At 40.7% G+C, this 27,650-nt stretch overlaps 2 protein-coding genes and 3 long non-coding RNA genes across 6 annotated transcripts; 3 read left to right on the forward strand and 2 right to left on the reverse strand.

Annotated features, from left to right (window-relative positions):
• The first annotated feature begins 5,989 nt into the window (after positions 1–5,989).
• LOC130694258 (uncharacterized) lies at positions 5,990–11,451 on the forward strand. The gene is made up of 3 exons (XM_057517326.1): positions 5,990–6,124; positions 6,436–6,597; positions 6,664–11,451. Exon 3 carries the CDS (start codon positions 6,706–6,708, stop codon positions 11,449–11,451), a length of 4,746 nt encoding a protein of 1,581 aa, XP_057373309.1. The 5' UTR covers positions 5,990–6,124; positions 6,436–6,597; positions 6,664–6,705.
• Positions 11,452–11,850: 399 nt separating this feature from the next.
• Positions 11,851–16,329, forward strand: LOC130694265 (sodium/calcium exchanger 3-like). The gene is given in 21 exon segments (XM_057517334.2): positions 11,851–12,051; positions 12,115–12,244; positions 12,308–12,442; positions 12,512–12,600; positions 12,664–12,691; positions 12,694–12,822; positions 13,010–13,142; positions 13,201–13,309; positions 13,426–13,534; positions 13,672–13,744; positions 13,839–13,932; positions 13,995–14,145; positions 14,214–14,339; positions 14,413–14,480; positions 14,550–14,694; positions 14,759–14,856; positions 14,926–15,006; positions 15,070–15,220; positions 15,283–15,461; positions 15,519–15,616; positions 15,683–16,329. Coding segments are annotated over 21 exon segments (2,469 nt in total). The 3' UTR covers positions 15,825–16,329.
• A 170-nt stretch (positions 16,330–16,499) lies between these two features.
• On the forward strand, positions 16,500–17,151 carry LOC132088109 (uncharacterized). Its single transcript, XR_009421337.1, has 3 exons — positions 16,500–16,742; positions 16,799–17,028; positions 17,090–17,151. It is a non-coding gene; the product is annotated as an uncharacterized LOC132088109 (long non-coding RNA).
• A 2,633-nt stretch (positions 17,152–19,784) lies between these two features.
• Positions 19,785–21,011, reverse strand: LOC130694268 (uncharacterized). Of its 2 annotated transcripts, XR_009001967.2 has the most exons (4): positions 20,845–21,011; positions 20,630–20,790; positions 19,998–20,565; positions 19,785–19,936 (listed from the first exon to the last, which is right to left on the reverse strand). It is a non-coding gene; the product is annotated as an uncharacterized LOC130694268 (long non-coding RNA). The 2 variants fall into 2 exon arrangements; XR_009001966.2 differs by having other exon boundaries at positions 19,998–20,790.
• Positions 21,012–21,528: 517 nt separating this feature from the next.
• On the reverse strand, positions 21,529–22,165 carry LOC130694270 (uncharacterized). Its single transcript, XR_009001970.2, has 3 exons — positions 21,891–22,165; positions 21,707–21,825; positions 21,529–21,648 (listed from the first exon to the last, which is right to left on the reverse strand). It is a non-coding gene; the product is annotated as an uncharacterized LOC130694270 (long non-coding RNA).
• Between the last annotated feature and the right edge of the window lie 5,485 nt (positions 22,166–27,650).

Genomic DNA, 27,650 nt, shown 5'->3' on the forward strand with positions numbered 1-27,650 from the left:
CCGAAAATCTGCAGGGGTTGTTATCAGTAGAAGGCGCTGGTCCCTTACCAAGCGTTTTATTACGGGTGACCTAGAGGGGGATTTGTTTTTTGTCAAGTCATCTGTTAGAGAATTTTGACAAAACACAACTCTTGGATTTCGTGCAAACGATTACCATTCACGCCGAACGAGCTGAGCTGAGGAGCAGCATTTGGGTAGTCATCCTAGGATCGAAATCCACTTATTTACCTGGATGGGAACTGGGTGCAAGGCAAGTCGGAGCCATTGTAAAGTGTTTGACTTGCGTATCGAATAAACTCGGAGGTGATTGCGCTAAAGAATTGTTGCTCCACAAAGACGATCGTGGCTACGTTGTTCGTCATCTGTCGCAAAAAACCGTTAAACTCATGTTGAATTGTTTACCAGAGAAAAACCAAGAGGAAATTAAAAAGGAGTGGAAGGAAAAGGTTCCGCCAATGACACACGACACGTTCATCAAAGAGGACTCTAAGGTTTACGGGGATAGCCGGCTTATCGCCTTACATTACAGTGATATTTTCCTATTTTACTTGGTTTATGGCAGTGAAATGCAACTCAGCAATTGCGTCGATATTCTCACATCGACTTGTTTGATTGGCAGAAAACAGCGCAGTCTATGGAGTTACATCTTTAAATATTGTCCGGAAACGAAGACGAACGAAATATTGAAATCTGTTTCGCAAATTTTCGGTTGGGAGGCCGTGTTGTTGTTGCTGAACCACGAAATGGATGGATCTCCTCTCTTACTGAAAGCTTTGTTGAGGGGAGATGACATTGACGGACGGCTGGATGTGTTACCAGTAGAAAAACGAAATGACATTCAACTAGATATTGAACAAAAAGCTGCCGATTTCATTGATGAATTGTTTCTCCATCCCGAGACCTATTTCAACGTACTGGATGGACCACGTTTCAAACGACTAACCCTTTTAAAATTTGTAATCGATTACAGTAATGGCAGACAACGTGAACAGTTTGTACACAATATCACGAGAGTATTCGAACCACAATCTCCCCCTGAATGGGTACCACGTGTAGAGCACAGTATATGGACTTGGTTTTTTTTCGATCAAAGTGAGCAAGCAGTAAGTATTGACAGTGGAGAACTGTACACATTTTTAAAACGCGTTTCCGAAAAACTGGGCACAAAAGCCGTCAAGGAGTTGGTGCTCCATGAATTCAGAAATCAACCATTCATATATTTTTTTGTGGAAGGAGAGTACAGGGGTGTAGCTCATGTGATGCTCGCCCATTTGGATGCAATTGATCGCACACAGATTTGTAGTCAAATCGATGAATTTTTGCGACGATAATTCGACTTCAGATGATAATTGGCCTTCAGATGATGACTCTTGAACGTACGAAACTGGAATCTTTTGTTGCAATCTCGTCCGTTTCCAAGACGGGATGACTCACGCTACCAACAGTTTTTTTTCATTCTGTTTTTTTTTTGCGTCATGGCCGAAGGGAATTTAGGCGACCTTTAACTTTTCAATAATGACAACAACTACATAAGGTCTGTAAACACGTTTTGGAGAAAACTCTGCGTTCAAATTGGTGGCGGAAGTAAAGACAAACGATGTGGGAAGAAGAAAATTGCACGATGACGTACAAGTAGAATGTATTGCTGTAATAATGGATGTCTAAATACAAGATAAATTGACGCATTCGAGTCCTCATACAAACATTCATTTTACTACTCATCATTACGGTTCTCGTGATAAACAGAAGAGCCAATCACGAACTAGCAGTCAGCCATCACGAATGTTTCCTATTCCCCCTTTTTCCCACTCGTCTGACGGACTGATCGTAAATCGAGAATAGCCTGCGGTCGACGACAAGGTCACGCTGAAAGCAAAACAATTCGCCCTTGCCTGCCAATGTAAACAGCGGACACCTTTTATTGTCCGGCAAGAAACGACGCTTTTCTTGCAATTGCCTCTACAATATCAGTATGTTATTGACACTGAGCAGCAAATCTGATGGGGACCGTGCAACCGAGTTATTTTTAAACTAGGAAACAAGTTGTCAATGGCTACTCACGCATCTTAACTCGAGGGTAGAGGCACAAGGAATTTAAATGGAAATGCATCTTCATCTTAAAAATTGGCAACAGCTGCCGGCTAATTCACAGCCATTGAGTCTGAGTAAACAGAGCATTTATAGTTCAATGTTTTAACGCTTCGTTCAACCGAATGTGGCATCATCTACTAGAGACGTCACGTTTCCGTTCGCCGATAAAGCCGATAGTTGAGCGATTTCGGGAGTGCGGTGCTGTGCAGTGTTGTGCAGATCGTTCGCTTCTACACTAGATGTCATCTGCGACGCCTATCGTGAGGCGAAGAAACGCACCTCCAGCTCAACATTTCATAGCTGCAAGTCACGCTGCACGAACGCTTCTTCGTCTGCTTGGTGCCTCGTGAAGCAAAGGATCGAACTCGTTTAAATTGGTGACGAGTGCCTTTACGTTTAGTATGAAGCTTGGCAATCGTGCGTGTGAAAAGCAACTAGCCAAAGAAGTTCCTAAGCAAAAATTTTAAAACGGTTCGAGTTCTTGCTGAAGACATCACGTGTAGAAGGATGGGATCGTCAAGCTCGTCCATGTCAAACTCACGATCCAGGAGTACCGGTGCGGCTTACACGAAAAAATTGTATTTTGATCCTGAGGCCGATTCGTCCGAGGGTCGTGATTATTGGATAACTGATGCTGAATTACGTGAAACACTGTCAGAGCTGGTCGACGTCACAGAGCGCATTGTTGAGGTTAGGTATTACAAGCACCCACTAGGCGCGTGGCAGTTGACGGACCATTTGTTGCATCACGCTTTCATTGTATTCGAAACGAACGCGTGGTGGTGGTCCATCGAGAAAAACGACGAAGGCGTCACCATTCAGCGATCAAAGGACTTTGACAGCGTTTGCTATAGGTACAGGCGATCCAAGCGTAAGACTAGCATTGGAAAAGGTGTTGAAATGGTGAAAAAAGCATCTGGAAGCACGACAGTGATGGAGCTGATTAATCACATTTGGAGGAAAAATTATCTAAATCAGGAATACGACGCTCTGTCGTACAACTGCCAACACTTTGCTGATTTGATTTATGAGTTCATTTAAAACTATTCTAGTTATTCCTTTCTTCCTTAACTTGTAGTGCTTTATTCCCCTTGCAGTCTTGATTCAGTGCAGCATTTTAGCCCATGAAACCAATACAAACTCTTTTAGGAATTTCAAAACATATATGCATAATCATGGATTGTATTAGTCCGGTTTTTCACAAAAGACGAATAATAAAACTTTACTTCTGAACAATGATTCATATATTTCAATCTCAAAAAAAATTGTTATTGCATGGTATTTAAAAAAAAAAGAAAAAAGAAAAAAAAACTATTTTTTGAGCGCAGCTGTGAGCGATCTGGCAACGCCAGCTGTCATTTTTGACCCCTCCTCCTTACAATAAGACTGAAGTGACGTAGCAGTTCATTTTGGTGGGTACTTGTTTTACTTTCTCAAATGTTATCTGTCGATATCCTTCTGCTTATAGCGTTGTAGCCTATTTAATTAATGGAAATTTCTTCCTATATCTGTCGAGCCAATTTTAAAAGCATTTGGTGTTAAAATCGGGTGCAATTTTCCTATTTTGCAATTAATTTCTTACCGGGTTTTTACTACTAGAAGTGGCACGGTTTACCTAGAATGTAAAATTCAAAGGTTTACACATCGCGATCTTTTTCCATTTCTGAATTTAATCATATTATTTCATGTCATCCATACATCCAGAATGATGAGTTGTCACCTTCACAGCTGTGTTCAGCATCTTTGCATACCTCCGCTTCATTGGGTTTGTAATGGGGATAATCAAATCTGTGGTTAGTCAATCGATACGATTACGAAAGAAAAAACGGGGCATAGTCTAACGATTTTAATTTTTTGTTTAGGTTTAGATGGATGTCTAGGAGACAGTAGGGATTTTCCTCATTTCCCTTTGCTCGTTTGCGTGGCATGTTAGGCTGGTAAAGCCAATCGAACTTGGCACCATGCTGTCTACACTTTCCTTTCTTTTTCTTCATTTGTGCACTACACCTCCACCCCAGTGGCAGGCAGACGTGGCCAGACTTGATTTTTCGTTAGAAAGATCATCATTGTGCTCATTGTGCTTTCGATTGTTGATGTGACTCGATGTGTTCGTGTACACCTCCGCTATTAAAATATGTTTGTGTGAATCGCAGGTGAAGCCATGCTGGATGGACGCTCGGATGCAAGGTAAGAAAAACCAAGTCAAACATCTCAATTGACTCATTAAAAACAAAGCAATTATCGAAATTATGTCTACAGATAATCTTTGCGTTTGTTCCACCCGCTGGAATATGCGGCGAATGGTTGACTCTTGTTGTTTCCTTGGTTTTCATTGGTAATGTGACTGCCATCTTTGGAGATTTGGCCGGCATTTTTTCGGTGTGTCGTCGGACTCGATGACGCCGTTACTGGTAACTTTTCTAAAAAAAAGTTACTTTTAAATGATTCTTTTAATTTAATGTTTGAATACAAAACAAAACAGCCATTAGATTTGTGACGTTGGGGATATCCCTGCCGGTTCTGTTCGCAAGTCGTGCTGCTGCGATTAACGAAAAATATGCTGACAACGCTATTGGAAACGTGACTGGAAGTAATTCGGTCAACGTCTTCCTTACTAAATAATTCTCTATTTTATATCTTCCAGATTTCCATGCTAATATTAAATGTGACGGAGTTGCGCTTCTAAGGTTCCTTATTACGTTTGCATAACAATGAAAAATACACGTATTAAAGGCCAATCAAGTGTGTAGGGAGGTCGACTTATGACATCAAATTCGTGTCCTAGCGTTATTCGAACTGGAAATTAATTACAAAACTTCGTAAAGATGCTAATCTAAACAGGAAGAAAATGTTGGATTTTTGGAATTTAGAGTGACATTTACAATGTTCGAAAATTTTTATTTTCATTAAAAAGAAGAATGATCACTACGCCATCTATGATCACGTTTCAATACTACGCTGGGGCAACAGGCACTTGAAATCAAATATGTCGTTCTTTTTAAATGTTGGAATGCACTCCGAGATAGTTACATTATCTATGTGCATGACCCCAGAGATAAGGAGATGGGACACGACCGTGTTAAAGCCGCCATGACACTTTTTGGGGCAGCATCTAGCGGCTAATTCCCTCCCTTCATCATTAGCAGACGAATTCCCTGCAAGGAACCAATGTGACAGGCGGCTAATTTGAATATGGGAAAGGAAAGTCGGACATTTTACCAGATAAAAACACACAACGAAAGTTCTGTGACTCGGAGGGCATTGAAAACTCGGAGAATCAAAAGGGGTCGATTTTCTGGAATTTTTGGCTCACAAATACTTTCCATTCCAGTTTCCATTGAATTGTTTCCAGGGAACCTGTTAGCTAATTATCAAATTTTATACTGCAAAATACCCAGGCTCAGTTTACAAGTTGTTACAGTAGTAGTTACAATTTAATTTTAGTCATGAAACTTTCTTTTGTATGTTATTAACTGGCGCATTGTTTAACTCTCCGTGACCATTTCAAATCAGCCGCCTGTAACAATGCTTGTTTGGAGGGAATTCGTCTGCTAATGAGAAAGGGAGGGAATTAGCCGCTAGATGGAGTGCCGAAATCTGTCATGGCGGCTTTCCCTATTCCGTGTCCCATCTCCTTATCTCTGCATGACCCTATACCGTGAAACGAAATTTTTCCCGCGTATTTTTCCATCAGCCATTAATGTGCTATAAAACATTTCGTTGCACTCAAAGTTGTTTTACACTATTGTAACAAAAGATCAAAATACCTCTACTATTGGAAAACTATGTTAAAATTGATTATTGCTAATTAATATTAATATGTTTTGATTAAAATATAACAGCGATAGCAAAAAATTGACCTGGCAATCACACCACGCGACTGAAAATCCTTCTGCTACCTAGAACAATCAGTAGTCTCGTGGCGTAGAAATAAATTTCAAAACTAAAAATAATTTGATTTGAATTAAATAATTGATTTTCTGATTCCTTTTATTATCACAGCAGTCTGCTTGACCTCCAGCCGCTGTATCAGGTAATTAAATATCTTTTTAATGTAATTTTTTTAAAATTTATTGTTACTTTAGATTTTTTAAATTCTTCATTCGATCCCTCGGCATGTTGGGTAATTTTATGTTGTTTTATTGTTCGTTTGGTAAGTATCGGTTTGTTAATATTGGTGGCGTGGTCCCACTGCATTGTATTATCGGCCTAACCTGTCATTTTGCTAGGACTCCTTTCATATATTATAATTAACTGGCCCATATGCCATTTTCTAAATCACTGAGTATATCTGTACTCAATTTCCTGAAACATTTTGCTATAAAGACATTGTTCTTTGTTTAGACAGGTGTGGTTCTCTTCGTCAACAATTATTGAAACATACTAGCTCTGGATCAACTTCAACGAAATACAATTATCTGAGCATCTACGAAGGCAACATTGTCTTCTAAAGAGTTATCTGTCAAGATACAGATAACATCTTGTACCCTTTTGCAGTTGAAAAAAGTGAAAATAATTTAAAAATATTGATTATTTAATTTATGCTAATGATACTATTTTGACTTCACATAGGGTTTCCATGTTCACCATTTTGGTCATTTGATACTTTGCTAAATGGCATTGAAAAACAAGCAGGACAATCAACCAATCTTGGAAGGTGACGACATCTCCCCCTACACGCAACAGGATGAATCCTTAAAGCAAAAGATGCTATCGAAAATAGTTTCATTCCAAGGGGAGAATGAAACTGTTGGGCGTTTAGTTGGAACCAAAGCAGAAGCTGTATTGGATTCCTTAGAAGAGCTTCTACGTCCTGAAGGAGGAAAAATCATCATTCCATCGTTCGATTCATCCCGTTTCGAGAAATCCATTTACATCGAGAGACGGGTGAAATTTGCATTTGGCAAATCTTGTAATTTGCACGGACGTTTCATCGCTGACCTAGCCAAGCGTTTGAAATGCACTGTAGAAAACTTAAACAGGGAATGTAGAATCAGTTCGCAGGGCCAAATCGAATGGTTCGTCGATGACAAGCGCCGCAAACAAATTTGGGAAAAAATAAAACAAATGAACGACCAAACGTCAGGAAAAATTGAAGAAGACAGCCATATAATTCAGTTGGACGAGGAGCTGGATCAGCAGCCGGTTGTCATCATCTGTGGCTTGGCTGGAGCCGGCAAATCGACTCTCCTCTCCCACTACTACAGTGAAATAAAGAAGAAGAAGCCTGACTGTTGGGTTATCAGATTGAATTTAGCTGAACATTGTGACGTCATATTGAAACTCGATAGTAGCAGACCTGACTTGATTGCATTCCTCATCAATCATCTACATGTCATCAACCCTAAATGCCCATTTTCTCGCTCGTTGCTGAATCACCGGTTGGAGAGGGGTGAGCAGATCGTTTTCATGTTTGATGGCTACGATGAAATCGATGAAAAATGCCAGGAAATTGCGGTTAAGCTAATGAAGTTTATTCAAGAGAAGAAGAGTATTCCACTGTTCGTTACTACCCGTTCCCATTTGGCCCACCATCTGCAATACGAATTATGTCAGTTGGCTTACTATTTGGAAAAATTTGACGTAAAAGACCAGATCGATTACCTTACCAGTTATTGGACGAATGAACCGCCACCGCTAAAAGCTGGACCCATCAGGGATTTTGCTGTTGCGCTGGTGGATCGTGTGTCAGAGACTCTGAAAGACGAAGAAAGAGCTTTCATCGGAATCCCTTTACAATGCAGAATTCTCGCCGAATGCTACCAGAAAAATGTTGGCGACATTATGGAAAGCAATGCTGTGAATAACGTAACATTCCAATCTGACGAATTGGTATCACAAAAACTGTTGAATTTACTTGACGATAAAAAATTCGATTTAATTAGTCTGTACAGCAAATTGATGGATACAAAACGCAACATCTTTTTAGAAGGAAAAAGCAAAACCGGTCCCAATCTGAATGTGGCTGTTGATATGAATAATACGATAAAGACAATCGAGTTTCGATTAACGAAATTGGCAGTCGAAACCATCATCCCAGAGCCAAGTATCCTTGAAATGTTTAGGCTAACTAAATATCGGCACAAATCCAGCCATGATGTGGCTCAAGAAGAAAAGAATCTTGCCATCAACTGTCTGAAATATGGGTTAACATTTTCGAGTGGAGATGTAATGCGACCTAAATTCTTGCATCGGACGTTTGCCGAGTATTTAGTCGCCAAATATCTTTACGAAGGATTCCATCCCGATGAGGAACGTTACAACAAACTGCTGGAAAATGAATCCATTCGAAAATTAATTCTTAATAAAATCTTGGCCTCTGAGCAATACGACGGAGTTCAAATGTTTCTCGATGGCATGGTGAAGACTTTGGTCGATGAGGATGAAGAATGGCGTCGTTTAATTGTGTGTCATCAACTACCGGATCGCCTAAAAAAATTGTCTAAATCTTTATTTACTCAGTTACTTCCCGATTATACGCCGTATTGGGCATTCGATAGGATGCGGATGCACCGACCTGAGTTTACGATCGCCCTCCATTTTTCACTTTCGAATAGGAAAGGGAACATATTCCTATTGTTGTGTGACTGTCTCGATGCCACATTTCATAGACGTCAAGTCCGCTGGGCAATGTGTACTATCTTCAAATCGCCATTCCCTTTCATTTTGGACACCGTTTTTGAAGAAAGCAGGATCTTTAAACGATTCATCAATTATTTCGACATCTATCCAAATGACCCCGCTATGTATTGTGTTATATACACACTTATAGGAGGCATGGTGCCATATAATTCTGCTGACTTCATCGAAAAAAGTTCTATCGGGAACCGATGCGGGCGCCAGCAAACGATGAACGACATACTTAAATTTTTGGAAAACCAGCACATCGCTTTTGACAAATATTTATGTCGAAACAATCAACGCATAATCCAAGGAATTTTGGAATTTCTTATTTGCCATGACAACTACCGTAGTCATCTGGAAAGATTTCTGCAGTTTCTGTCCAAATCGAAAGCTTATTCGGACGATTCGAAGTTAACCGGATTGTTAATTCAAGTTTTCCAGTCTAAAGATCAACGGGTGACTGGGCGAATTGCCGAAACACTGGAGATTTTACAAGAACTAGGACGGTCTGCTGTTCTCGCCAAACTTTACATCGTCCTTTTATTTAAAGAGCCGGAAGCATTTCAGAATGTTTACCAACCGTGCCGACTAGAAAAAGACGAAGGGTCTCAGATCGACCGCAACAGACTGTTGGAAAGAGATTCTTACGGCATGTCTCTTCTTCACGGAGCAGCCTTCTACGGGGACGTCGACATAGTCGGCCAAATATTAGCAAGATTTAGCCGGCCATTTCTCCACATAAGAGCTAAAGAAGCAATTCGCAAGGTGGTGCTTGAGGGTTTCACTCCGTTTTACTTTGCCGCTGCAAAAAATCACGAAGAAGTATGTTCCAAACTGTTGGTCTTTGTGAAAGACTTTTTTCCCGACGCACTGACGGAGTTGACTAAGCTAAACACATTCATTCACTGGTCACTTGATCACGCCATGAAATCGGAAAATGCAGAAATGTTTCAACTGATATCGAAGGTCGTCAAGAAAGAACTAGGACGTGATTACCTCCTTGACCTGTTCACAACCACACATCCATTTCCATGTATCTTCTACGATGGCTGCCGGTCGTACAAATTATTCAACGCCATGGCGAAGACCATCGTCGATCGAGATGGTGTTGTAGACTACAAATGTCTGCATGACCTGATTTTTTACAATAACGGAATAGAAACCAATGCTTTACGATGCATTAATGCCGAACATCTACAGGGGTTGCTATCAGTAGAAGGCGCTGGTCCCTTCACGAAACGTTTGCTTACGGATAACCTATTGAAGAATTTTGAAGTGTTGTCAAATCTGTTAAAGAATTTTAACGAAACACAACTCTTGGATTTCGTCGAAGTGATTACTTTTACAGGTGATACCGAAATAGTAAGAAGTAAATTGACCTATATGTTTCATGTTGATGGTGATCCAGCGGGTAGCAACAGGAGCAAACGCCTTCTGCTGAAATACGCCTTCGACGATTTAATTTTCACAAGTGGTAATGGCATCAGAATCGTTCATGGCAGACAAATTGTGCCGAAGAACAGCTTGTGGGGAGACTTCCTACAATCGACGAGCATCGGTATAACTGATGGTGATCTGTCGACAAAAGACAGCCAATGCATTTTCGAGTGTTTGACTTGCGTATCGGATATACTCGGAGATGACTACGTTAAGGAACTTTTGCTCCTCCAAGACGATTATGGCTACGTTGTTCGTCATCTGTCGCAAGATATCGTCAAACGCATGTTGAACTATTTACCAGAAAAAAGCCAAGAGGAAATTAAAATGGAGTGGAAGGAAAATGCTCCACCAGTGACACACGACTCGTTCGTCGTTTACTGTTGTATGTTTGACGAGAATCTTTGGCAAGTCGTAATACATAACTGTGACGTCTTACGGTTCTACTTGGATTATGGCAGCCACGTGCAACTCTTCGAATGCGTCGATATTCTTACATCGACCTATCATCCCTTTAATTGGCATGACGGACCGCACAGTGTATGGAGTGACATCGTTGAAAGTTGTAACGAAACCGTTACGAATGAAATATTGAAATCGGTGTCTGGAATTTGCGGTTGGGAAGCCGTGAAAATGTTGCTGATCCATGACATAGATGGATTACCTTTCATACTGAAAGCTGTTTCGTGGGGAGATGACATTGACGGACGGCTGGACATGTTGCCACAAGAAATACGAAAGGACGTTGAACAAGTAATTGAACGAAAAGCTGCCGAGTTCATTGATCTAGTGTTTCGAGATCACAAAACTTATTTTATAGCATCGATAGGTCGATGTTACAAACGATTGAACATTTTGATATTTTTAATCAACTACAGCAATGCTCAGCAACTTGAACAACTCGTCGAAAACATCACGAAGTTGCAGGTTTCCGCGCAATCGGAGGAGACGCTTAGTATATGGGCCGAGATGCTAACCTACCGATGTGACGAAGCCGAAACGAACGACGTTGAGAAAATGAACACATTCTTGAAATGCGTTTCGGAGAAACTGGACACAGATGCCGTGAAAAAATTGGTGCTCTACAAAATCAAAGACAAGCCCGTCATATATTATCCTGCGCTAAGAGGAGAGGAGAAGATGGTTGAGGTGATGCTCGCCCATTTGGATGCCAAAAATCGCAAAAAGATTCAACGTCAGGTCAACGAGTTTATAAATCAATATTTCCAGGCTCCGTCCTATGGTGTTATAACTAATGCCATGAAAGCAGCATTCGACAATTTGTTATCGAGGTTTTAACCACCAACTCGATATCATGATGAATCAATACAAATGGGTTTGCTTAGCTAAACGATTGGTACATCTCATTTTCGAAACATTTCTGGTTTGACTTAATCCAATCTCTCTTTAGTTCACGAGTACAACTCATGACGTCCAACAGAGAACACACGAACCATCATGGTGTGGCCTACCACTTGACATCAGGGAGACTTTGGCTGCCGAAACTTATTGTTGCATATGCAGCTATATGTTGCTGGCCTACGTAGTCCGACGTAGTTTGGAATCCTGTGTCGTTATGACGTCATTTAACATTGCCTTTGTTATCAGGCGAGCTCTTCGAATGGAATTCCGAGGCTGATACCGTACAGAAGGAGCGCTATTGACGAACCGCAGTGCCCTTTAAATTAAAAGATAAAAATGACGCAAAAAAATGGAACGTTGGACGATTACGCGTGCTCGCAAGGATTGATTTTACCTTTAATCAACGAATTCACGTGGTCGGTGGAAATGCGAGCGTTCCTCTACCTGCTCGGTCTGCTTTACTGCTTTATGGGAGTCGCCATCATCGCTGACATCTTCATGGGCGCCATTGAAAAAATCACTTCCACAACGCGCAAGGTAAAAACGCTTCCCTTTCTATTTGAATATTTTGATACAATAAATGTGTGTGGACGTGTACAGGTGTATTTATCAAGAGGCGGATCTCAAGAGCCTGAAATGGTTGAGGTGCGCATGTGGAATGGTACAGTCGCCAATTTGACCTTAATGGCACTCGGCTCATCAGCACCTGAAATCTTATTATCAATTATAGGTAAAATTTCAATGACTGGACATTTAATGCCATTATTTGTTTACTCTTTTTTTTAAACTTTAGAAATTGTGGGGAATAATTTCGAATCGGGCGCTTTGGGTCCGGGCACGATTGTCGGCTCTGCCGCTTTCAATCTGATGGGCATTAGCGCCGCTTGTATTCTTGCCATTCCTGGTGTCGAATCACGAAAAATCAAAGGTATCCAACTCTTAGCTGCAATGTCCCACTTTTAATCCCCATATTTTTACTCCGATAAAAACAATGCAGGATTACGAGTGTTCGCCGTTACAGCTGTGTTTAGTATCTTTGCCTACCTCTGGTTGATCATCGTGTTAGTGGGAATCAGTAAGAATGTGGTACGTCTATCGATACCATTACGGACGGGCTATCGCTTTATCATTTGGAATTTCGGTGATTAGGTGGATGTTTGGGAGGCCGTTGTGACATTCTCCTTTTCCCTATACTCGTTGGCGTGGCTTATTGGGCCGATAAAGGATTTCCTTTCAGAAAGACACACAAAAGCATCCCGACGACAAACGACAAGCAAATCGAACTTGGCAACATGTTGTCGGGGGAGGGTAAGCTTTATTTTCATTTTTTCCTTTCTTTTGTTTTCATTTGTGCACCACACCTCCACCCCAGTGGCAGGTAGACGTGGCCAGACTTGATTTTTCGTTCGAAAGATCATTGTGCTTTCGATTGTTGATGTGACTGGATGTGTTCGTGTACGCCTCCGCCCTTGAAATGTGTTTGTGTGAATTGCAGGTGAAGCCATGCTGGATGGACTTACACTTACCAAAGATGGACAGGTTGATCCCAACGAGTTAGCCAAATGGGTCCGACAAGCTACACGTATGGGTCTCACTGGAGAAGACGCCGCTAAATTGGCCGCATACAAGTGAAAATTACGTTTTGCTTTTAACTATTTTAACAGATGATAACCTCTGAAATATCAGGTTGATTATGAGCAAAGAACACTCCAAGGCCTGGTATCGCATTGGGGCCACTCGTGTTTTTTCAGGCAGTAAAAAAGTCCAGCCCCAGCTTAGCATGAAACTCAAAGAGGTACGTTCATACTTGTAATGCAATAATGTAGAGATTAATTAGTGTAATTAGTAAGTAGCAGTTTTTAACCCACAAATAGAGTATGGTTTTGATGATTTTTTGATTTTTTCTTATAGGTTTATGATGCCATAAACGAACATCCAGAAACAGAAAACTTGAGCCCGTTGACTCATGAAATATGTAAAAATAAAGCAATCATCGCATTTCACGCTATCGCCTGTGCAGGTAACGAGCGTCGCATTTACTCTGCCCATTATCATTCGTCTTATTTTAGATCAAATGACAGCTTTAATCTAACATTTAACGGAGAGTAAGATTAATTCCCGATTTATCAATACTTGATTTCTTTTATTTTTAAAAAGTACCTGAAAATATCGGAACTTTCCTCGTTCGGATTGTTCGCAGTGGAAGGACAGATAATGCCGTGTCTGTAAGGTATGATGACACTATCTTCTTTACTAAATTAACGTTTAATCCATTTAAATTTCAATTATCGTGTGATAAAATGTGTTGTATTTGTTGTAATTAGAGTCGAGACGATAGACGGCAGTGCCGTGGCAATAGAAGATTACGTGGCCTTTAATCAAGTGGTTTACTTCGAGCCCCACGAAGTTGAGAAAAAAGTGAGTTGGACATTTCGAAAACGGAAAATGCGTTTGCTAATCGATAATTCTTTATTGGATAGGTGATTGTGGATATCGTAGATGACAATATCTACGAGCCCGACGAGCAGTTCTATCTTAAATTGAGCTTAACTGGAACAAACACGGCCAATCAAGATGAGGTTTTGCTTGGACGCATTTCCATCATGGAAGTCACCATTTTGAACGATGACGGTACATTTAAAGAAATCGTCCAACAATTTAAACGCCGTTCTTTAATGCATTTCGTCTTTTATTAACAGAGCCCGGTACAATTACATTTGGAGACAGAGGCATTATAGTTAAAGAATCAGTGGGTTTAGCACAAATTCCAGTCTTACGTACAAACGGTTGGGACGGTGATGTGAGCGTCCGTTGGCGTACGTTAGGTGAGTCATTTTCTACTACATCGTTGCAAATAATTGTGTTATGTCTTATTGTATTACACATTCATTTGTGCAGACAAGAAGTTAAAAAGTGGGAAAACTTATAAAGGACTTGAGGGCGAATTGATTTTCAAGCACGCCGAGGTAAGTCTTGTTATTCTAAAATGAAAAGAAAATGAAATGATAGGAAATCTAAAACGTTTCGTTTTGCAGAGGAAACGTGTCATTGAAATTGCAATTTCGAATGACATGGCGCTGGAGAAAGACGAGTGCTTCGAAGTAGAATTGTTCGATCCTTCCGGTGGGGCCGTTCTCGGACATACAACCAAATTGGCCGTTACCATCACCAATGATGAGGGTGTGGTTTGATAGATGGACGCCTTCCTTTTGCCGAGTGTAAATTCAATTGTTTTCTATTTTAGAATTCAATTCGGTCGTGGATCGGCTCGCTGACATGACCACTGCCACCATGGATTCGATGGTTGTGCATCACGATTCCTGGACAAGTCAGATTAAAGATGTAATTAAAATTGGAATATCATTTATTTCTTTTCTCGATGATGACATCTTTTTAATGAATTCATTTTAGGCTATGAATGTAAATGGTGGAGACATTGAGAATGCTACGACTTGCGACTACGTTATGCATTTTTTGACGTTCGGATGGAAGGTAAAAACAACCAATTCAAACATCTCAATTGACTCACTAAAAACAAAGCAATTATGTTGACAGATAATCTTTGCGTTTGTTCCACCAGCCGGAATATGGGGCGGATGGTTGTCTTTTGTTGTTTCATTGGCCGTCATTGGTATTCTGACTGCCATCGTAGGAGATTTTGCCGGCATTTTCGGATGTCTCGTCGGACTCGATGACGCCGTTACTGGTAACATTTCCTTAAAAAAAGGTCCCTTTTAAACGATTTATTTTAATTGGAAAACAAAACAGCCATTACATTTGTGGCGTTGGGGACATCCCTGCCGGATCTGTTCGCAAGTCGGGCTGCTGCGATTAACGAAAAATATGCTGACAACGCTATTGGAAACGTGACTGGAAGTAATTCGGTTAATGTCTTCCTTGGCTTGGGTTTACCTTGGCTTATTGCCAGCATATACCACACAGCAAAGGTTGGCTAACAATCAAATAAATTATTGAAAACAGGCGACTAACGTCTGACACGACAGGGAGGAGAATTCCGGGTGCAAGCCGGAAGTTTGGGATTTTCCATCACCATTTTCACAATCATGGCTGTTTTTTCTTTAGCCCTACTGGTAGTACGAAGGTAAAAAAAACCAACCTGTGATTTAAATATTTAAATTTGGGCTAATTCATTTTTGTGCTGGTATAGATGCTCGGCTAGTTGCGGTCGTGGAGAATTAGGAGGACCGTTAGCAACTCGTTACGCATCCGCCATCGTTTTGGTGGTGCTCTGGATGACTTACATCCTTCTCTCATCTCTAGAAACTTACGGCCACATTGATGGCTTCTAATCAAACATTATAGGTGCCAAAACAAATTCATGTACTGCCTCTTTTGCGACGTTCCAGTTGCAACTCTTCCCAGTCAAGATCACATTCCAAGTGCAACTCACCGACAAAAAAACTAATGTAGTTCTTTTCGTGTCATGTTTTTTTTTTCGTTAAATGGGTATTGGCGCAAACGGCACACAGAGGTACGCAATATCGAGACCGCTTGTGTTTTATGTGAAAATTACCATTTCTCGTGATTTTGAATCATATTATATGACCGCCAATTGATTCCCTAGTAATGCGTTTCCTTAAGTTAACCTTGTTATTACGTATTTTCATTTTGTAAGCGACAAGACCTAAGAACAACCTGGTGCGTACGTATGGCGATTCATACGACAATCAGCTGGCAAGAGACGAGAAGTACCATTTTAAACAGAAACATGTAAGACCATTTTATCCTAAAACTACAGTTTGATGTTTGTCAGGTACGCTTGTAAAAAGCCGCAGTTGACACCCTTTTGAAATTTCCATTCCAACTCATGTATTTTCATGGGAATATCTTGGTTTTTGAATAAACAATTGTTCCCTCATTCCTTTTTGTTTCGCTATTATTTTGGTTGTAACAAAACAAACTAGATGTCGCTGGTGCGCTTCTAAAATGGCGTTGTGTTTACCTGTGACAGTGGTGTGAGCATTGAAACCTGTGTTCGAAAGTTTTCATTTAAAATGTTGTAGTCGAGTAGAAAGTTATAGAAAACTAACGTCGATTAAGTGTTTTATTCCTTGTGTTAGTTTTTGGAAGTGAAGCACATCAAATGGTTAATTTTTTTTGTAACGGGCAATCTTGTAAGCTATGCAAGATGCCAGTTCCAAACAGTCACAGATTGCTCTGTAAAAAAACTATGACCTTAGCATTCCCTCGTGCTACTCTATTTGGAGGTATTTTACTTGTACGTGACCATTAGTATACCATTTGGCATGATTTTGATTTTAAGATCTAGCTTGCGAAACTTACAACGGAAAGAATGCTAACCAGGAAGAACGTCACCAGTGATGTGTATTCTTAGAATCAGCACACCATTATCTAACTCAACTACCCCTTTGCCTAGCCATCAGAATCAGTTTTAATCTGATAAATGGATTGTGCACCTCTTTGTTTGGTTTCCAACACCTAACCATTACCAACCAACACAAGTAGACAAGGGAATCGAAACAATCCCTTTTGGTATTGCAAGTTTGAGGCTTATCTAGTGTTGCCTTTCTTTAAATTTCGTATCCTATCGTAGGTCTGCCAAACCTTCACCATCTTCAGCAAAATTACCAGCCCTACAGCTTCTGCAGTCTTCAGACAACGTCATAGGTAAATTCTCATTTATAATTACACCACTAATTTTATATTCCACATGGAGTGACATGTTTTTTTTTCATATTTATCATTTATATTATTCATCCCTCTTCACCAGGCTTTTCGCCCAGTCCGTCGCCCCGTCCGTCGCCCAGTCTTCGCCCCGTCCGTCGCCCAGTCTTCGCCTCGTCCGTCGCCGCGTCATCGCCCCGTCTTCGCCTCGTCCGTCGCCCCGTCTTCGCCTCGCCCGTCGCCGCGTCATCGCCCCGTCTTCGCCTCGTCCGTCGCCGCGTCATCGCCCCGTCTTCGCCTCGTCCGTCGCCGCGTCATCGCCCCGTCTTCGCCTCGTCCGTCGCCGCGTCATCGCCCCGTCTTCGCCTCGTCCGTCGCCCCGTCTTCGCCTCGTCCGTCGCCCCGTCATCGCCTCGCCGGTCGCCTCATCTTCGCTTCGCCCCGTCTTCGCCTCGCCCGTCGTCGCCTCGCCCGTCGTCGCCTCGTGGTCGCCCGTCGCCGTCTCGTCCGTTGCTGTGTCGTCGCCTTATCTTCATGGTATCGTTATATTTTGTATTGTATGTAATGTATAATGTAATTAACTCGTTGGCTGCCACCCATCTTTGAATCCCCTTTTTTTTTAGCTTGACAGGGACGGGCCGCGCTGTTCTGCTCCATGGTCTATTTGCCATGGGGTGGAGCAGCGCCACTGCCCAAGATTGGCCGAAAGGCTTGTAGGCAATGCACCACAGGGAACTCCCTTGATCGATGCGATAGATGAGACCTGGGGTGTGCATTCCCGTAAAGGTCTCGTCATCGTGTCAGCCCGGCCCCCCGGCCCCCTTTATCGCTATCCCTAAGATAGCGATGTAGAAACTGTAGTTTAGATGGCGTGGCAGCCAACGGGTTAGTTTTAAGTGTATTTGTGTATGTATCTTTGTCTTGTATGTGTAATATGTATAGTGGTGGATTTGTGGGTGGAAGGAGGGAAAATAAAAAGCTTTAAATAATATTTACATTTGTTTTTATTTATTTATTTGTATGTAGACTGATATGGGGATCGAACCCAAGAATTCTAGTATGCCAAGCAGAAGCTATGTCGATATTCCATCTACATTTTATTTGTTAGTAAAAGGCCTTCCATAATAACCTAGTGTCGACACTATTTCAATATACGCATCAAAATCTACGTGTACGTTTATAAGGACAGTCATGGCGCAATGGTAGCGTGCAGGGCTGGAATGCTAAATGTATGTGGTTCAAATCCCAGATTCGCAAGTACTGCGTGTCAAGCGAAACTAGCGTAGAAAAATTCTGCGTTGGATGCTTCCGATGTCGAATGGAAAGAATTTTTGCCATTTTTCGTTATTTCAACAAATAAACGAGTGCCGTATTACAAATCTCTACATGGTGTAGCAAGGATTTGAACCCTAGACCTTCAGCTTACGAAGCCGATGCTCTACCATTGAGCCATTTCACATATTTTAATACTGTTGTTATTAATAGTGAATTTAGGAATGAGTTTTGGACTTAAAAAAGAAAAAGGAAGCTTCCTTTTCGTTGCCTGAACATACACTGGCTTTCTTCTCGAACAGATACCTGTCTTTGCCAGTACATTGGCTGGTTTGGAAAACTGATGCCAGAACCCAGAACACTGGCCTTTCCAAATACCAATATCTAGTTTTTTCTCAGACGGTTGTTTTTCTACCAGGTACCAGATATTGCACATTAGTTGTAAAGCAAATTTCTCAATTTTTCCCTAGGGTGTTTTTTTACAATACCTACAGCACCTTTTTCGTTTGTTCTACCTCCCTCTCGCTTTTGGCGGCGGTGACGTAGGTAACGTCAAAAGAAAACATCGCGATCACCACAGCTCTGTAGAATAACAGTGTATATGAAATTGTGCATTTATCAAACAAAAAAATAACACATTTTCAGAAATTTTTTAACTTGTACAAATACAACAAGCTAACAGAAAAAATCCGCCATATTTAACAAGGCGAAACAGGGCACACGAAAACAGACAAACTTACTGATTTGAGAATCTAAATAATTTTTTCCCTACCATTTCTTCTACGGCAAGGCTTCGTTTGTTTTCTGGCACAGCCCACTGTCCACAATAATGCACTCACCTTACATCAAGTTGAATGCAGTCACACCCGGATCTCGTTCATACGGTTGCTGGCTGTAGCAATAAGCGTCAAAACGCGGCGTCCCTTCAAACTCCATGTGGATGGGCGGCGGATGCAAACGTTGCGTGGCTCGGATTTGATGGTGATGCTTTTGCTGAGGGAAATCAATGGCAGAGGTTAGTTTGTACTTAATAAATATCATTATTGGTCTAGAGAATCAATAATTACCTTGCTGATTCATAGTTTGCAATGTTATTGATATTTTCCTTAAACTCAATATCTCTATTCATCAATACTTTCAGATTTATGGCTGATTAAAGGTCTGGAAAGTTTCAACGCTCCACACCTTCTGTGAAAGCTAATGCCATCACATCACGAACTAGTTTGGGTTTCAAAATAATATGATCCAAAAATGAAGAACTGAAGAAAAACCATAAGAAAAGCTATACTAGAATTGTTTTTAGAGGGATAAGCAGATACCTATATGACATTGGTAGCTTGCAAACACCAATGGTAAGGTCCTTCCTTCCATATTAATTCATCAATACTTTTTACATGGCTTATTTTTTCTCCTTAGAAAATAAGCTATCAACATTATTGGTTTTTGTCAGCTTACATCTGTTTAAATTTATGAAAATAAACATCACATTTTCTTCGTTTGGTCACTATTTTCAATATTTGTGTTATTCTAATCATTCAGTAAGAAAAAGTCAAGCAATTTCATACCAGAATTCCATCAGACCAATTCCAGGAAAAATTGTTCTTCTTAATTTTCTCGCGATTCGTGAATTCCAAACAGAAACGCAACCGGATCTCTTAAACCAAATAAACGAAGAACCTACCAGATATTTGCAAACGCACATGTATGATGCAAGTGCAAAACAGTATGGAGTCTGCTTCCAAAATGCTGCCATCTGGTAGAACAGAAGTGAAACATTTTATCCTACCATAGATTGCTGGATTACTTTACTGTTCTAAAAATAAAAACGCATTATAAAATTGAATGTGAATCCTTTGAGTCACGGATGCAACAAAAACAACTGAAATTATACAAATGCACGTCACGAAAGTTGTGCGGTACTGAGCTGATCCTGTAAAATAGATTTTAAATTCGATTTTCGAAATGGCCACGAATATTCTTTCCGTGAACTGCTACTATATCCAGCTCAAAACAAACTGATTTTCTGACGTCAGCTTTGAATTCCAATCTAAAATCATGTGTTTCTCTAGCAATCCAGGTAACTGAAAAAGAAATTCAGTTTTATGTTGTTTTTAAATCAGAGCTGGGTTTTCCCTAGATGGCGACAGAGGTCTTCGAAATGGCTGAAATAAATGGTAAACCAGAGAACAGAAGTTACCAATATAAACGTGGGACAAACAGCGTTTCCAGTGCCCGATCCCGCTGCAACAATGGGTTATTCGCGACTGAATCCGTAATTAAGTCCGACTTTATGGAAGAGTGACGTGTGGACGCGGGCTGGATAAAAATTTTTGGCAGCAGACCTGCAGTTGCCTGAGACTAAAATAGCACGCGTATAATACGGGGCTACAAAATGAGGAATTTATAAAAAACCTATTGCAAGCGTTTAATGGTGCATCAAAATGCATTCCCTCCTTTTGGCCATCCCGTTTTTGATGATGTCAAAGATTTTACCACAAATCAGATCGGATAAAAAGGCGACGGACAATCAACATTCCATGCCGTGACTTTCCATTATATATTAAATTTCTTCTCAATCGCCACTCTGCATCAATTAAACAATTATGAAATTATTGGAAAAGAAAGACTTCATTTTACTTGCCAACTGTGATTCCCAATGTACTAAAATATTCAGAATATTGTCAATAGCAGTTGATGTTCCTTAAACGCCGCCATTAATTCGCGCATATTTTTACCCAAGCAAGTGACATATGAGCGGTTCCTTTGTCTCATCGATTTTAATAACAGCTTTCCTAAAAGATGGAAAGCAATAAAGATGAATTTATTTTCGATTGACACAAAGTAGTGGATTACCTAAGTTCACGTTTGGAGTGGATGCAAAATGATTTTACGCAATTGTATCCATAATCTTACTTAAACCTTGGTTTAACTGGTCTTCACGGGGGGTAAGGATGAGCAGCTTATTTGTCATCAAGAAGTCCTCGAAATCCATAAGACGATCTGCTTTCACCGAACTGGGGTCCAAATCATATCCTACAGACACAAACTGAATCAGTTCATCAATAGAGTATCATGCACTCGAGTAGGTTTGACTTGCCTTGATGAATTTCTGTGCCAAGGTTGCCTTCACCCAGTGGTGACTGTTTAAGACCAGATGTTGAATCGTATTGGTAACAAATATCTTCTAAGGATCACACAAATCATCACTGCATGGATCTTCAATAAAACTTTAAAGATAAGTGTCTTGGTCATGAAACTTAAAGATATCTCTTACTTTGTAGTCGGAAATGCAAGGCAGCTGTCTTATGGTGAGAAGGCAAACATTCATCACACTTGGGTTAGACGTTTTCCGAAGTCCTCCTCGCCATGGCCCTGCTTTCTTTCAGCAGTGTTCTGCTTCATATGAAAATGTTTGGCTAAAGTTAGAAAACCAAGCTAGCACTGAAGAAATGTATTACCATGTGTAACATATCTGAAAGACGATGGAGTACCTTGTCCCGGCATGCAATAAGAAGCTACATGGCAGTTGTCACAAAGCCTGAATGGCAAAGTCTATCCATTACATCGATATTACCAGATTTTAGCGTACCATTTGCCCGTCAAGCATTTCGTACTGCATAGGTGTTTGGAAATAATCACGGCAGTACGACCTTTGTGCTACAACTTGAATATGGCTCGTTGTTGTATTTGCTGAGGGCTCTTAATCCTGAAACTGACTCTTTTTCACAGTTGGATGAATCTATTAGAAGGATTAGAATTTTTTGTTGATGTGACATAAAGGATGTCATGTGAAATTATGGATAAAATAGTAATACATTACGGATTACGCTGACTTTCTAGGATGCTTCTCCCACGGACACGTCACACGTCCGTGCACGTCCGATAGACAGTCAGCTGTTCTATTTAAGCCTACCAAAGGTAGATATAACCGTAATTAGTTTACCGGTCCACAGTTGCCATATTTCGAAATCATTGTCCTTCATATTGCAGAATGCAGACGTAAATGGCGGGAGAAAGAAAAAAGAAAAAAGCCTGATTTATTTTTTGGGGGGTAAACCGGATTGCCATATTTGCTCCTGAAATGAAAATTGCTTATCGTAAAAAGTTATGGAGGCAGAACATTGGCACACACTTCGACAAATTCGTGTTGTGGTGAATATGCCAAACGAATACCACTTTGAAGCCATTTTACAACCTGGAGATGTGAGCAAGATAGTAGTTGCTCACATGTAAGGAATGCAAACCATAAACGGTCTGTTGCAGGAAATTAGAAAATGAGATGGGGCCCAAGGAAGATGCCAAGCAAGACATGGATGTTAAACTAATGCATTTTTTGGACAACATTGAAATGATTGAGTGCATTACCACATAATCGCTGAGATATTCAGCACTCAGCTCAAAATCGTTTCAGCCATTCCAATATTGGAACAGGAAAATGCATCAATGGGCCACCTGGTGATATCACATAGTCAATTACAACCCCTAGAAGAAGTGGAAGGATGAAAAAAAGTAGCTTCAGCTCTGCTTGAAACTCAAAGAGGTATGTAACACAATGTATTTTGTCGAGTTCTCATCCGATTTGAGTCAGCTAACATCTTATTTTGTTGTAAAATATTTTTGAACCTGTTAACTACAGAAATATCATGTCAGAGAAGCACAGTAGATGATGAAGGACATAGAGGGTGCACTTGTAAAGAAAAGTTGGTTTTTTTTTCAGATTGAACATCTTAATCGTGGAATCACAAAAAAAGCATTTTGTGTTATGACTTTTCTTTTTTTTTAATCTATAGGTTTATGGTTTCAAAAATCAACGCCCTAAACAACATCGGAAATTTCAATCCACCGGCCAAAAGTGCTAGGAAAAAAAAATCAAACAATCATCGCATTTCATACCTGGCCACGAGTGTCTCACACCTACGCTGTATATAATCAGCATGTTATCGAAATCAAGTTACGCCACTACGTGGTCGGCATTTCGAAATTGCTGTAGTGATATTGACCGTTATCTACATGAACGATTTTGTACCGGGTAATGATAAAGTTGTCAGTCATTTCTCTATCGTTTGTTGATTAAGAATGATTCAAAAAGCTGCAGCTCGCCAACTTTGTTGAACCTGTGAATTACGAGAAGCGCAACTGTTCTCGACCTGACCCGTTTGTCGATCGATTGTCGTCATCGCTGCATCTCAAACAAGGTAAAGAAGCTAGTCTATTTCAGTAGGTTGCAGTTCTCTTTGCTAGCCATTGCCAAAGTATTTTAAGGGTGGATCGTCTTAAAAAAAGGACAGAAATCTAGTCGGCGCTCATCGAGATAACGTTATCTCCTATTGGCATTAACAGTCAAGATAAAAGTTTTAGCCTCAACTGAAGTGGTAAACATTTTATTTTAAAAAAATTCTTCAAATCAGGGCATTGAAATGATTTTACATTCCATTTAGGGGTTTTATGTTCATCGTTTTCGGTAGAAAAACAGTCCGATGCTTTGCCTAATGCCATCGGAAAAAAATGAAAATGGTGAGCCGGGGGCTGGCCACACTGATGACGTCACCCTAGGGAAGAATAAATCTGTTGGGCGTTTAGATGGAACTAAACCGAAAGATTACGATGAATCCCTCTTCATCCGGAGACGGGTGAAATTTGCATTTGACAAATCGCGCAAATCGTGCCCTTTGCACAAATATTTTATAGTTGATCTAGCCAAGCGTTTGGGATGTTTCGGGGAAGAACTAAGCGGGGAATGCAGCATCAGTTTGCAGGGCCAAATCGAGTGGTTCGTCGATGGCGAGCGCCGCAAACAAATTTGGAAAAACATAGCAAAAGTGAACGACCAAACGCCAGGAAAAATCGAAGAAGACAGCCATTTGATTGAGTTTGACGAGGAGCGGAATGAGCAGCCGGTTGTCATCATCTGTGGCGTGGCTGGAACAGGCAAATCGACTCTCCTCTCCCACTACTACAGTGAAATAAAGAAGACGAAGCCTGACTGTTGGATTATCAGATTGAATTTAGTTGAACATTCTGACGCCATATTGAAATTCGATACAAAAAGACCTGATTTCATTGGATTTCTCATCGATCATATACACGTCGTCGACAGTAAAAGCCCGTTTTCTCGCTCGTTACTGAATCACCGGTTCGAGACGGGCAGGCAGATCGTTTTCATGTTTGATGGCTACGATGAAATCGGTGAAAAATGCCAAGAAATTGCGATTCAAATGATGAAATCCATTCAAAAGAAGGGCATTCAACTGTACGTCACTACCCGCTCTCACGTGGCCTTCGAGCTACAATATGAATTAGGTCAGTTGGCTTATTATTTGGAAAACTTTAACAAACAGGACCAGATCGATTGCCTGACCAAGTATTGGAAAAAAGAATTGAAACTGCCAGATAGAGTGCAAGGTAGGGTGCACAAAATGAAGATCAAGAAGATCAAGAAGATCAAGAAGATCAAGAAGATCAAGAAGATCAAGAAGATCAAGAAGATCAAGAAGATCAAGAAGATCAAGAAGATCAAGAAGATCAAGAAGATCAAGAAGATCAAGAAGATCAATAAGTTCCAGAAGATTGAGGAATGTGCCAAATTGCTAGTGGATCGGGTGTCGCAAACTCTGAAAGATGAAGAAAGAGCATTCGTCGGAATCCCTTTGCAATGCAGAATTCTCGCCGAATGCTACCTGCAAAATGTTGGCAACATTGTGCGACGCATTGCTTCAAATGATGTAACTCGAAAACCTGGTGAATCCAAGAAGCCACTGCGTCTGTTTGGCAAAGAGAAATTCGATTTAGTTAGTCTGTACGGGAAATTGATGGACACAAAACGCAAAATATTTCTAGAAGAAAAAACCAATACTCCCAAATCCGACGAGATAAAGGATGACGCTATTACGATATTGCTGAAGAAAATCGAGTCTCGTTTAACTAAATTGGCAGTGGAAACCATCATCCCTGAACCAAATATACTGGAAGTGTTTTGGCCAACAAAATCTTCGACCAAATCCAGCAAAGACGTCGCTCTAAAAGAAAGTATTCTCGCGAAAAACACACTGAAATTTGGGTTAACATTTCCTAATGAAGGTGGAATGCGACCCCAGTTCTTGCATCGGACGTTTGCCGAGTATTTAGTCGCCAAATATCTATACGAAGGATTTCATCCCGATGAGGAACGTCACAACAAACTGCTGGAAAATGAATCCATTCGAAAATTGATTGTGAAAAGAATCTTGGCCAAAAAGCAATACGACGGAGTTCAAGTGTTTTTCGATTCCATGGTGAAGACCTGGGTCGATGAGGATAAAGATTGGCGTTATAAAATTAATAATCGTGAATTACCGGATCGATTGACGAAGATGATGACACACGAGAGCTGGAAAATTCAACCTTACTTTAAGAAGGCCGTCCATTTTTCTATTTTGAATGGGAAAGGCAACATATTCCGATTGTTTTGTGACTGTCTTGATGCCACATTCGAAAGATGTCAAGTTTCTCAATTTGTAATGAGGTCCTTAATCGGATGGTCGCCCGATTTTTTATCGCGCACTTTTTTTGAAGAAAGCAAGTTCTTTAAACGATTCATCAGTTATTTCTGCATCAATCCACTCGACCAGAATGTGTTTCTTACAGATGACCACGATACGTCTATGACTATAGAACATCTTATAAGACATATGTTCCCAGATAGTGTTTTTCGGTTAAAGAAAAACCGGGATGGGCACCTGGAAACGTTGGATGACCTTCTTGAGTTTTTGGAACAACGGAATGTGGCTTTCGATGAATGTCTCCGTTGTCAGAAGTTCTCTGAAGATGATCCAATCAAAAATGCTTTGTTATATTTGATTTGTCACGACAAATGTCGTAGTTATCTGAAAAGATTTCTCGCGCTTTTGGCCAAATCAACAGCTTATTCGGACGATTTCAAGTTCGCCAAATTCTTAATTAAAGTTTTCCAGTCTAAAAAGCAACTGATGACTGGGCGAATTGCCGAAACCCTGACTATTTTAGACGGACTAGGTCGGTCTAGTCTTCTCGTTCAACTTAACGGCGAAGTTTTGTTGATAGATCCGGAAGCATTTCAGAATATTTACCAACGGTGTCGACTAGCAGAAGAGGACGCAATCACGGCCGACTTCGACATCCTAAAGGAAAGGGATGAGTATGGCATGACTCTTCTTCATCGAGCAGCGTTCCACGGAGACGTGAACAAAGTCGAGCAAATATTAGCAACATTTCGCCAGCTGGAACTCGACGATGGAGCTAAAAAAGCAGTTCACCAGATGGTGTTTGAGGGTTACACTCCGTTTTACTTCGCCGCTGCTAAAAATCAGAAGGAAGTCTGTTCCAAACTGTTGGCCTTTGTCAAAGACATATTTCCCGAAGCACCGACGGGCAAGTTAACTGAGTTAAACGTTAACATTCACCAGTCATTTCATCTCGCCGTGAAATCGGATAATGCAGAAATGTTTCAACTGATATTGAAGGTCGTCAAGAAAGAATTAGGACATGCTCGTCTCCTTCACCTGATAACAACGACATCTACATTTCCTAAAGATTCGGTTTTCGGTTACTGCAGGTCGAAAAAATTATTCAACGCCATGATGAAGATCATCGTCAATCGAGACGACGTTGTAGACAGCAAATGTTTGCATGACCTAATGATGATGATTTTCAAAACAAAAAGAATAGCAACGGATGCTTTAGTAAGCATGGATGCCGAAAATCTGCAGGGTTTCTTATCAGTAGAAGGCGCTGGTCCCTTTATCAAGCGTTTGCTTACGGATAACCTATACGCGAATTTCTATCTTTTGTCAAGTTATCTGTTAAAGAATTTTGACGAAACACAACTCTTGGATTTCTTGAAAACGATTACTCTTCAAGGTGATACCAAAATAGTAAAAAGCAGCCAGTCCTATAGGGTCTCCACGGTTCGTCCCAGTGATCCAACGTATCGCGACGAGACCATCCAACACTATCCGCGCGATTACGCCCCTAACGATTTAGTTTTCACGCCGAATGTTGACGGAACCACAACCGTTCACGCCGAACGAGTTGTGCCGAGGAACAGCTTTTGGGGAGACTTCCTACTATCGAAATCCACTTCTTTTGTTGGATGGCAACTAGATACATTGCAAGTCGAAACCATTTTAAAGTGTTTGACTTGCGTATCGGATAAACTCGGAGGTGATTGCGCTAAACAACTTTTGCTCCACGAAGACAATCGT

This window comes from Daphnia carinata, chromosome 6 (assembly GCF_022539665.2).
Source record: "Daphnia carinata strain CSIRO-1 chromosome 6, CSIRO_AGI_Dcar_HiC_V3, whole genome shotgun sequence".
NCBI lineage: Eukaryota > Metazoa > Arthropoda > Branchiopoda > Diplostraca > Daphniidae > Daphnia > Daphnia carinata.